Source organism: Aythya ferina, assembly GCF_964211825.1.
Source record: "Aythya ferina genome assembly, chromosome: 10".
NCBI lineage: Eukaryota > Metazoa > Chordata > Aves > Anseriformes > Anatidae > Aythya > Aythya ferina.
In genome coordinates, this window is record NC_140306.1 from 1091967 (window position 1) to 1104699 (window position 12733).

A 12733-nucleotide genomic window follows, 5' to 3' on the forward strand; every position below is an offset into this window, starting at 1 on the left:
AACAGGATCAGGGTCAGGAAAGCAGAATAGAAATGCTACTGGGGAGGAGAGTTTCAGGTAGTTTTACCTCATCTAAATGAAGTCTAAATGGTGAAAGATTTTATTATTAGTAGTAGTTTTTATTTATTTTTAAATATAACATAAAACTAACTATTTTTAGATACAATATTTCCAAAGTATGCCTTGAGAAAATATAGAAAGCCTTGCATTTAGGTGTTATGGAACATAGCCCCAGTTCAGGATCAGAACTAAGGGCAGTTTCAGTTCATCAGGAATGGCACAGACTGAGTAACGCTGCTATAAGGAAGAACAGCCCAGATGAAGTTACTTCCTGAAAATGTAATGAGGCACTGGTCACTGAAATAATTCATATTTTTTCAGCTATTAGGAAGCCAGTTATTGCTGAATACAATCACATCTCCGTATATGTCAACATACTATAACGTAGAGTTAATTAAATCTAAGGCTTTAGCCAATTTCATTAAAAATGTAAATTGTGGTAATTTTCAGCAAGTGTCTGCCTCAGCTGAAAGCTTAAGGTTCTGCAGTGACACATGAAAACAAAACATACTAATCATACTTAATACTTAAAATCTTAATTTTTAATAGCACCCCGACCTCATTTGCTGAATTTGCGTAATGAGTCTGTCTGACACCTGAATAATGTATCTCTCCTGTCAACCCATCATCTCACAAGATTTCAGTCTGCAGGCTGTAATATAGATGCATCATCTTTGTACCAGCTACTCATTACCGTCTGTAACAGGAATGGGAAATGACACTACAAGGGCCAGTTTATGTGACAATAGCTGAAATGAGAAAGGAAATTGATACCAATTTCTATCCATCTTGTCGCAATCTTTAAAGCATGATTTTAAGCTCAGTTGCATGTTGCAAACCAACAGAAATCTTATGGATTCTATACGACAAAGGGCTGTGCACGTATATCCAACCACCCGTATAGACACACATAAATGCATATAAACACTTTTTATATGTTTGCAAATAGGTTTTGCAATTATGTATCACATACGTGCAGGAGCTAGTCCTGATAATGCTATCGTAACTGTGCTTTCAGTTGCACACAAATTTACTCAGGTGAAATTAAGCTCAAGTTTTCTGGGTTGGGAAAGGTCATATTTCTATTTTTAAATTTCAGATAAACTACTTAAAAAAAATAGGTCAAATACATTCTTTTTAAAATGTATGAAAATCCTCAAAACTAACCTAAATCACTGGTGGTGGAACTCTCATCCCTTGCTATTTGAAGCAAAAACTTCTAACTGGCCAGATATGTGCCCTTTTGCTCCCCTTCCACCAGAACTGGTGAAATCCCAGGCTTCCAGAGAACTGAAATTTGCATATGCTCCAGAAAGACACGTCTTTTGCTGTAAAATATTCTGCAAAATACATCTGCTCTGAACATGCTCTACTGCAAGCAAAAACAAAACACAGAAAACAATGAAAAGAAATTTCAACACATTATTTTAGAAAAATGCCATCTGTTGGCAGAATACTGCTGAGCATCAAGCTTCACTGAATAGCTGCTTGGATCCAATTGCTGTTCTGGATATTTTACCAAAAATATCAGGTACGTATAGGTCTCTCAGCAGAAGGTTAGACATTTAATTACTCTTTTCATTAGCTTGCTATTCATAACATTTATTTTCAAATTCTGTAACAGAGACGTTTTCGGATTAGTCTGAGCACAAGTAGCTTCAATAGTTGGTGAAGTGTGTAGGATCTGCATAAATTGCACAGATGATTATGAAGTTACTTAATATATTTCTATTTGTGGGGAAAAAAAAGAATCACAGCGTAGAAATTGCATCATCTTTGGCAGTTGCTTGCTTTGCAATCCTCCCGTTAGGCCAGGGACAGCTCCCTGTTCCTTCCCTGGCTTCTCTCGCTGTAGGGTGAAAGCTGACCAGTGAGCTTGAAGCACCTTGTTTGCTCTGAGACCAGAGACACTGAGGTACATGAATGTGACTTTTTCTAAAACAAGACTGATTTTTTTTCCCCTGTCTTTCTGTTTCTCTAAAATACTGGCCTGAACCTACAGTGAAGAAAATAACCTAGCATAGCTATTTCCCCAAGGAGGAGGGAGTTATTAATAAGCACGGAGTGATTTCCTTTGCACTATATAACATGAGCCAGGATTTATAAGGAGTTAGATCTGTGTAATGTACATGTTTATGGAACCATATTGATAATTATCAATACTATTAATCTTCTAAGCACTTGTTTAGAAAGATTGCAGCAATGTATCACTTATTGCTGGAGGAAATTATAAAAAGAGCTAGGAATTGCCAAGCAGCCAGCCTTCCTGACTCTGCACACAAAAGGCTCCATTTAAGTGGCAGTCACGTTTCAAGCTGTACACTGCTTAATGTTACTGAACAATTTACAATTCAGGGGCACATCTCTAAAACAATACCGATCTTTTTTTTGTTGTTGTTCAGCTCTGCACACAGTGTTTAGGCATCTTTAATATGTTTTTGTTTCTATTTGCAAACAAATTAGAGACATTTTAATTTCATCTGGAGCTAACAGTCAACCTCTCCTGATGCTCTGCAAGAGAAACGTATTTCAGGTTAAAGCTACTTGAATCCCCTCTAACACAGTAACAGCAGTAAGGACAACGTTTTCCACCATTGCTCTTTATCATTTGAGGATGCGCTTTCCTCAGTCATCCTGAAAATGTGCTGCAGCCTCAGATCAGCACCCAGGCAACCCAGTGGCACCTTTACGAGCTATAGCGCTGAGCTGGAAGAGCACACCCGACGAGCTGGAGATGTCAACACAATTAAAACAACACGATGCAGCCTATGCAAACACGAATAGCCTAGAAGCACAGCGTTAATTAGAAGAACTGGAAGAAAACATTAGCTGCTCTAGGAAGACACCCCTCTCTAATGACAGATAAATAGGTGTCCTGTAACCACTTCCCTGCTCACCAGGGCAAGCGTGGAGGTGAAGCAGAGCCTCCTGCCTACCACCATGCCCCAGGCTGCGGGAGGACAGCACAAGAGCAGCACAGCTCAGCCGGGTGCCTGCCACACATCGGAGCCAAGAGCACTTCCCGCACAGAGAATGTTCAGCCAAGACTTTCAGTCTTCTGTGCAGGGCCTCGGTACCCCCACAGCTCATTTGGTCCTAGATCATGGAGCTGGATAGCACTCCTGTGCAAGAGCCCAAGCTCTGGGGATGGGTCTCTCCAGCCTGCTCTTGGAGCAGCCTTGATGGCGCTGCACAGCCAAACCTGGGCCGAGCCACTCAACAAACTGCACACTTTGAGCAACCTTGGTGTTTAATGAACCCCCAAAAGCTCGACAATAGCAAATAGGAAATCAGGGTAGAGGTGGAACAAAAGGGCCCAAACTGGCTTTTTTGTCAAATGGATATCTGCCACTCACTTCAATGCAAGAGACTGACCCAGTATGCCTGCTTGTTCAAATCTGACAGCAGTCTACTTTCTGGTCAATACCCTTGTGTAAACTACATCTTTAACTGTAATTATTAACAGCAGGATTAGTTTTACTTAAATTTGCTTTCTGCGCATCTGTTGGGAATTCCTAAATTTTGCTATAATTTCCAGACAAAATTTGAAGGAAGTGGAACATATGCGCATACTGTCTGCCCAGCCATCTGTCTGCGCCAACTTCCTTTCTCATAACTTTTGAACTCGCAGAACTTGCTGGCCAATTTGAAATGTATTTGATACAAGCAGAGGTTTCTGAAGGATGTGTCTGCAGTGGATAGTTAGAAGAAAGACCCACCTGCACTGAACTTCTCTCTCCCCCTTCGGTTCGGCCTGCCAGCCGACCAGCTGGCGTATGTATAATTCAAAGACAGCCACAATACAGGCTGTTGCTTGCACAGCAAATGATATAGGAGTGTGGGAGGGAGTTCAGGCACTGCAGAGAAGCTGTGGAGACAAGTATGGGAAGGAGTCACAGGGAACATGATAGAGAATGCTGCTGTGGTAGAGTATGAAGAAGACAAATCCTTGGAAAAGCAAGATTCAACAGTTTCACAGGGATTTTTTCCTACTACATTTGTGTTTTGACAGTTCAAGGATTTGCAGAGGTTTGTATATGAAAACATAAAACAGGGACCTGCTGAGTTAACTCTGTATAGAGAAAGAAGCAATACCACCAAATTTCCCATGAGAATGCCCAGCTCCTGTAGGAGTGATCCATTTCTGTCTCCTTCAGGCACATCAGTGCCTCCAGGAGGGATGTGTTGTCCTCTTCAGGTACCTCAAAGCACTGCAAGTTGCATTTGTAGAAGTCAGCCAGGTAACACAGCTGGTCAGCCAACCTCTTGCATTTCTATTGCAATATTAATATTAATATTTCTATTCCCTTCTATTGGGCAACCTCTACGTGCTTTACAGAGTAACAAATAAAGGCAGACATTATCACATCCTTTGTTTCTCTTCTGTTGGTATTAAAGAAATGAGAATTGGGATAATATCCTGAAGTGTTAGCCCCACATAATTACTAAAGGCAAATTGTACCCTTCAGCAGTTTTTCCTGGGACATATTTAATAGCAGCTATTATTTTGTTTAGCTATTTTAGTGCATCCTTGACTTCTCTAAACTCCACAGTTTTCTTTGTGATTGTAAGAAAATACATGCAGGGATTGTCATAGCAATATTAATCCCCTGGGGATTCTGGTGAGAAACTAGGACCCGTAAGTGAGTAGAAGGGAAGTTACTGAGCCAGCCTCAACTATTGACTTAACACTGTAGCCATGGGGATATGAGGGTGAGGAAAGCATTTTATGGAAACATTTAGCACAACATCAGGAATACAAATTAAACTCCATTAATTTAGTTTTAAATTTTAATGAATCTGGGTGTGTAGTTTATATAAAGATTTATTTAATAAATTATTAATATTTTTGCTAAAAGAATTGTAAATTATAAGTTAATATAGAAGTTTGTCTCAAATTGAGCATCAAAACGTGAAACCCACAGAAATAGCATTCCCTTCCCTTTCCCTGCACCCACTCCCCACAGGAAACCCAGCTGTGGGGCTGGCAAGGAGCCAGGATGGGCACTGCCAGACCAGAGCTGGAGAAGGACCTGGTACAACCCCAGGAGGAGCTTGGACCAAAACCAGAAAACCCTTTCGTAGGAATTGGTATTTCTTCAGCAATTTGCAAAACAGTCAAATTGAACGGAAAGTATTGTCTTTGTGCTTTAGTGTCTATCTATGAGGGGTCAAAGAGCTATATGGTTAAACTGGCACATCTTCTCCAGGTATATGAGGCTCAAGTAACTTGCACAAAATCAGGCAGAAAGCCTGAACCAAGACCTACACAGGCCTAGGCCACAAGCCTGTCACAGAGCATCCTTGCGTGGATGGAGCTTGTAAGAGTTCCCAAAGAGTTTCCAGCTTCCTCAGCTAACAGTCATATTTGTTTCTTCTGGGCAACATTGAAGTGTCTACTGAATCTTTGATCACTTATTCTTACATCCTTGTTTTTATTTTTATTTCTTTTTCCCCTCTTTTTGCTCATCATTACAAAAGGTACATCTTGTTCATACAGATATCTTTTGCTTGAAAGTAGTACAGGAAAGGCGAGTCATCCAAAAAATACATAGTTTTAGCTTTCCTAAAACTAGAGAAACCGAAGAGCATCTACAAACGGTTTCAAACAGCAAGGCATTACTGGTTGATTTTCCAAGCTGACAACTAGGGACTTTGGACATGCAGAAGTAATAAAAGTTGCATGACTGCCTAATGTCCCTATTCATCTGAGGGGCTTTGGTATTCACAGCACAGAGAAAAGGTTGTAGAACAAAATAAAAGATGACACAATGCAAAAAATAAAGTACTACGTAGCTGCAAAGAAATGGTAAAGATTAAGTTTTGCATGGTGGAAAAAAATAAAACGACCATTTAGTGACTGCCACTGAAAGAAAACAAACAAACAAAAAAGTAAAGAATAGAAAGGACTCACATTGAGCTGGAGATCATCTGTCCACTGGCCGACGAGGCGGTATCCTGGGGTGCTGGTGTTGGTGGTGTGGTACTGGAAGATGTCATAGCGTCCTGGTGCATCACCATTTTTGTTAAACATCACTGGAGTGCCAGCACTACCTGGGGGAAGGAAACGAGACAAAATCCAACCAAAAAAAAAAAAAAATAGCCAAAGCTTTACGATAGCTATTTTATTTAGTCAAGGTTGAGAGTTTTCAGACTGGCAATGTATTTCAGGCAAAGGTTATCTATCACCCCAACCACCTAAACCAGATACTTTTGGACATGGTGGAATAATCTTAGCCCTCTGCTGGTGATTAATTACCACTGCCCAAACCCACTGACTGAAAATAAAACAGGGCAAAGCTAAATCAGCCTTACTTCACTCAAGCTTTGCACACAGCAAGAAATATCAGAAGGCTTTTCTTCCTGCCCTCCAGCCTCCCTTCCCATCTCTCTTTCCTTAGGGAGTTCTTTAGTGAAAATCACGCCTGTGAATGGAGCCTCTAAATGATTTTTTTTCCCCCCAGAAAACGTTTCATCTGCTTCTGAGAGATACTGCTGTCAGAAGTCAGCCCAGGTCTAGTGAATCTTGACTGGCATCCAGAAATAGCTTCCTCCTCCACAATATGTTCTTATGCCTGTAATCAGCATGCGGTTGGGATGGAAAAGCACAGACAAAACTACAGGAAGGCCGTTCCTTGGGTGCTCCTTTATGTGGGTCGCGTGATTCTGACACAGGCTGAGAAGTGTCTTGGTCGGGAGCTGTTCAGGATCATGATGCTGAATTAGCTTTATCCGCCACATACCAAGGTAACTACATGTAATGTGTGATGAAATGCAGGGCAAGCAGCAAGGCAAGGATCCCCCCACCCTTCCTCCACACCTGGTGCTGAGCAGAGCCAGCCTCAGCTCTGATCACTCGGTGCTGGCACAAACCATTCCTGGTCCTAAGACAGGCAAGTGCTCACCAGGGCAGCTGCATCTTAATTACCATGCCATTAGATGTGAATCTTTTCCTAAATGAGAATTCAAGTCACTGCTGCACTTCCTCAGCAATCTAGGTGAAAACTTCGGGGCTGACATTTATTTTGAGATGCATTAAAATAGGTTTCAGGGTGGTAGAGTAATATTGTGTCAAGATTGAAGATTATGACAATGCTCCAGTATCTCTATATTCAAAGCTTCCTCCCTCTGTGTAACATTTTTTTTTCCCCCTAAAGCAATGAAAAATCTCTCCTGTAGTAGCACTGAACTTTAAGATTATGGTTTTCTTCATGATTCCCATTCTTCATTGAATTCCAGTGAGCAAAAGAAGATTTGAGGGAGTAAATTAGCATAGATTCTGCTCCAGCCCTGGTAGATTTTTTCCTGCCCATCCTGCAAGCCTCCAAGATCAGATATAGACTCAGCTGAAAGACTAGCTCAGAAAATCTTCCACTGAAATCTCTCCTCCCAGGTTCCTTATGAGCACAAGGCCAATATTTAATTGTCATTACAGATTAATGTAGCCAGAATACACTTACAGTGAAAACACTTAGAAGGAATAAGGAGGACTGGCTGTAATTCCTTGGCTCATACTAAAAGTCAGCACAAATGGTAAATGGGATTTAGCTAATCATGGCTTTTAAAAGGTTGTATATTATTAGTTAAGCTTTTTTTTTTTTTTTTTTCCTTTTCTTTCCTTTTTTTTTTTTTCTTCTCTCTCTTTTTTTTTTTTTTTTTCCCTTCCCTCACAGAACTGACAAAAAGGAAAGTACAATTCAAAGTATAGGAGCTCAAGCGCCGCTCCCAAAACGCACCTCAGACGTTTGTGGCTGCCCCTCTTAGTCCCATTCTGACCAAAAGCCAGCCTGGACATGAAGAAGTGATCACAACTGCACATCATATTACTGTGCTCTGGGGAAGCAGTAAAACTCTGGGTAGGTTACTGCCAGTTGTTTGTGCAGCTGCATGCAGACAGCCTTTAGGGCCTATTTTAAATGTCAGCATTTAACAGCAGTGGTGGGCTTGGGTGCTGCAGGTCTGCAGCCAGCACCACCCAGCATCAGGTGCTGGGTCACCTCCCCAGCTCGGCTCCCTGGGACACCAGCCTTATGCATGGATACTTGATAGTCAGCAGGAAATGCCTGTTGCTGTTTTCAGGTCTGTCACCATTTATGCTTTAAAATTTTACAGGAAAAAAAGTCTGTGAAAAGTCAGGGATCGGCAGGGAAGACGACTAGCTATGGAACCACAAAGAACTGTGATAATCTCAGGTCAGAAGTCAAGCAGAGGCTTCCCATTTTCCAGCTTTGAAGTTGGAGTAATTGGACTCCCAGCCAAGGATCTGCTTCGTAAGTGCAAACCTTCTTTAACCTTTGTGTGGGCTCTGGTGCATGTTTCAGTGCTCTTTCTGCAGGGACCCTGCCACTTCTGTCCTGGTTAAAAATTGTTCCAGCATTTCAGTCTCTCCTTGCAGCTCCACTTCTTTGTGCACTCAGGAAAATAATACGTATGTAGGAAAGCCTCATTGCGGAGACGAAAGGATTTTCAAAAATGATCCTATTTATTATTTGACTTCTTGATCTTATAATTATTGTAATATATGGTTGATGAGTTGTTTTTATTTTCCTCCTGCTAGGATTTGTACGAGTTTTGTTACAGCTCCAGCAAGCACTTCAGAAACTGAGTAGTAGCCTGCAGGCTGCAGCTTCTTGCTCCTTCAGAGGCTGTGACAATTTAATTCATCTTCAGTTCCCAACAAATAATCTGTCCTCGCACTACACAGATGGGGAGTACATAACACACATTCACCTGCAGGATGCATTTGAAAAAAAACACACAGGATCGGACTGAATTTGTATGAATTCAATCTCTTAATCACCACAAGATGAGAAATGAATTAACAGGAGGAGGACAGGGTGCTAGCCAGGTGTGACTAGCTAAGGTGTTTCTTTATTATTCAGTTCACACTGACTGCAGCTTAAGGACCTGAAGGGCTCACAAGTAACAAAGCCTTTACCTTTTTCACTGGGGACACTCTGCACCACTTTGCACGGTGAGATTTTCAGCATCTCACTGCATAAGCACTTGGGGTTTTAAATTTTCCCTATTTTGGGGCTTTTTGTTCTCAAGATAATGTGACAAGATCAAAATTCATACTGAGCTCCTAGTACAAATCCAGTCTCTTCATTAAAGATTGCTTGAGCTCTTTCTGCATGAATGTCATTACCTGTGCAAGGAAAAGGCTCCAGAAGCAGGTACATGCAGGGTGGCTCCAGCTGCACAGTCACAAAGAAATCTATTACATGTAAAGAGGATCTTGAGCTCATGGGCTCACAATGCTTGAAAATGGGCTCCATTTTTCCCTCTCTGGCTCACAATTTGTGCGAAACACTCCCACTGTTCTACTCTGTTTTTACTGCAGACTGAGGTAGAAGACTAGTAGGAACAGGATTTTAAGTACAGACTAACTGATGTTTTCCATCCCTGTCCCCAAGAAGAATTCAATGGCTGCACTGGTGACCCAGAGAAGGGCAGGGTAAGGGCAAGGTTAAAATGGAGACAGCTGAAGCAAGCCCAGTAGCCCAGCTGCAGTGTGACAGCCGAGGAACATGTGGGCACCAGCATCCCCAGAGTTCCCCGGTTTCATCGAAACAGCACTACACCACCCAGACCTGCAGAAGCCTCTCGCACAGCTTCTATTCCCGCATCCCTCTGCATTTTTCTGGCTGGCTGGCGAGTTGTATGATGGTTTTTTATCCTGTGCCCCTGGGATGGCTGAATCAACCCACAGCAACTCTGGGAATTTACTTTTATATGACATGGAAAAGCAGCAGGATCCACAAAACCTCTCTCCATAGTCACAGGAACCAGCCCCAAAAGGCTTGCAGCTGAACACCGCGCATGGGTGTGCAAACCCATGAGCAATCAGGCACTCTGAATGTGACAAGAAAAGGCTAAACTCCACACCTGGATACCAAACCTTAAAGGAAGTGGTTCTTTTCCCATTGGAAATGGCTAAGGCTAGATGGCCATGAGAGATTTAAAAGTTTTAAAACTGTTTTCACTTAGTCATTTGCTTTTTTTCCATTGGAGGGAAGGAGAATGGTAATTTCAAGTCCCTGTGCTAGATGTGAGTTACGTGTGTACAAGCAAAGAAAAACACCATATGGCAATGTAAATCAATCAGAAATTGAGAAAAAAAGTCATCTTTTAAAATCCTGACCCAAAAAAAAAAACATAAACAAACAAACCAGAAATAAGGAAAACAAAGTCAGAATAAACTAATTCTTGGAGCTAGGCAGTAGGCAAAATTAACTGGGCACCCAGTCTCTCAAATTATTTCTCAGCTCTGTTAAAATAACTAGATGGATATTCAACATCTGTATATGCAAGAACTCTCTAATGATGATCCATGACCTGTCCTCCAGCACTAAAACTGACATGGCATGATGCTTTAAATAATGCTGTGCTTCTATATGAGTTTGTCCTATGGGAAAGAAAAAAACAAAAACAAACAAACAAAAAACTTCCACAATGAGGAAGGTAGAAGAACTCTTCAGGCCTTCTCAGATTATTCATCTCAAAATTTGCTCCTGGCTGTAGTTAACACCACTGCTTCAAGGAAGGAAATTACAATCTCCTGATATTCACCTTGCTTTTCATAGGGTTGTTTATACAGGAATGAAAAAATGTCCTTGGCACAAGCGACCAAACTTGATCATGAAATACCATCTGTGTGCATACTGTTCAGTCTCTCAGGTCCTGTTGGTTGTGTGTGAGCTTTACATTTATTAATAAAAATGTTTATTACTAGATTATGGCAAGAAACACCTCTGCACACTGTCCAAAGAGGATACGAAGCTTTCACAAACTCTTCTTCCGAGGCAGCGACACCCCTGGCTACCTCCCATGTTTCAAAAGGATATTTTTTCAGTGCTTTCCTAAATCTGTTTTACATATATATTTGGAGGTCTAACTTCTGGTTAAATCTCAGATCTCTAACCTTATACAGAAATAGGACAGAGCAGTCAGAGCTCCTGGTATGTACATTAGCAAGGTTTATGATGGGGAAATGAAATTAGGTTTGTAATGCTACCTCTGAAAGTGATCTACTCTGCTGTCTCTAGTTGGAGGTGAGTGTTTGTTAATGAAACTAATAAAATTACAGTAAAACATACAGAGGCAGAGAAATTTTGCTAATACATGTATTTAGGCCTGGTTCATACAGTGCAATGCAGGGAAAAAATAAATGAAAGCCCAATGTGCTGTATGAAACTTAGGGCTGGTATTGCAACCACCACTGCCCCCTTGGAAGGAGTTGACGGATATGTGATAAGCAAAAAGAAAGTTGCCCCATCCTCATTCCTGGGATGTTTCATCTCCTCTAAATACTTACCAGAGGAATGAAGGCTGGAGTAACTGTTCTGTCTAAATTATAGTTCCAATTCTGCAAACGGACCTGTGCTTTATCAGCCCCCTTCTCTTGAGCATGGAACTAAGTTGGGCTCAGGGTACCAGAATTTCCCCCAGTTAGTTTTCTCCAAGTAGAGGAAACAATATAGAGAAATGGGCGTAACAAAGACAAACTTAGGCATTTACTTAGCTATTTCTCCCCTAGGAAATGACAGGCTTTGGAAGGCAACAATTTCTGTCTCTGTGCTGGAGTAGCCTATTTGCCTTGGCTAAAACATGTTTTCAAATAGACACTAAATAAACACAGTCTTCTGCCACAAACTCTAGCAAAGCTATTAAAAAAAAGCATTAATCTGAACTGAATGAAGTGAAATTAAATGAAAAAAAAAAAAAAAAGACAGGTCAATAGGCTACCGAGGAAGCAGTCTCTCAGCTCACCGTTGAAGTTAACGCTGCGGATGTACTTGAGCAGCTTTTTGCCTCCCGCATGCTCCATCTCGGGGCAGACCCCCGGGTAGTCGGCACAGAGGTCCTTGTTCATGTGGTGGAGCGCGTGCGCCATGGCATACACGGCATCGATCACGAACTGCACCTTCCCCTCCTGCTCATAGTGCGAGTCTTTGCCAATTCGCTCCTGCCCTGCATGTTAGAGACACACACACACACACAGAGGACAGTAAGGAGCAGTGCTTGCCTGATGCCAGGTACAAATGAACCCTCTTGGGGCCCATTTAAGAAATGTGTTGTAGGCAATACAATGCAAAACTTCGAGTTATGATTTTACTAATTAAAACAAACAAAAGTCACCTTTCTTTCTTCATATTAGAATCATCAACACTTCTTAAGTTATTTTACCATAATCCAGAGAAACAAATCCTCCCATAATCACAAACTCAAAACCGTAACCCACTGGGACCATCTCAGAGAGACAGAGAAAACACCAGGCTCTGCACGCTCCCAAAGTACGTCTTTGAAAGAAGAAAGCATTTAAAATAAAGCACAGCTGGTATTTTAAAGTCTAATGTTTTGTTCTGTTTCAAATCCCAGTCTCTAATTGAAAGACAGAGCCAGATTGAGGGAAGAAAGAATCACTTCAGATGCAACCAAAGGGGTGCTCAGGAGAATCGAGCACACATGCCTGCTATTCACGTACCGTGGGGAAGCTCAGTATGTTTGTGTTAACTATGCACCCCTCTTCCCCAGACCTGCAGAGACTGAAACGTCCTTTAGAATCCACTGATTGCTTTTAAAATATTTTAGCAGCTGAGGACTTAAGGAATCCAAACCCTTAATGCAATCTGAACTGCAACTGGGGGAAAGCAGTGCTTTGAAAGTCATT

General features: G+C 41.5%; 1 protein-coding gene across 7 annotated transcripts in view; it reads right to left on the reverse strand.

Annotated features, from left to right (window-relative positions):
* Positions 1-12733, reverse strand: part of GRM7 (glutamate metabotropic receptor 7) — a 263150-nt gene that overhangs the window by 71402 nt on the left and 179015 nt on the right. For 6 of the 7 annotated variants that reach the window (XM_084530369.1, XM_084530366.1, XM_084530365.1 and 3 more), the window contains exons 6-7: positions 11833-12033; positions 5975-6114 (exon numbers count right to left, since the gene is read on the reverse strand). In XM_084530369.1, coding sequence (XP_084386495.1) covers positions 5975-6114; positions 11833-12033 — 341 coding nt within the window. Of the gene's footprint in view, positions 1-5974; positions 6115-7802; positions 8791-11832; positions 12034-12733 lie in introns of those variants that run through there. The other variant, XM_084530370.1, reaches the window with a different exon arrangement.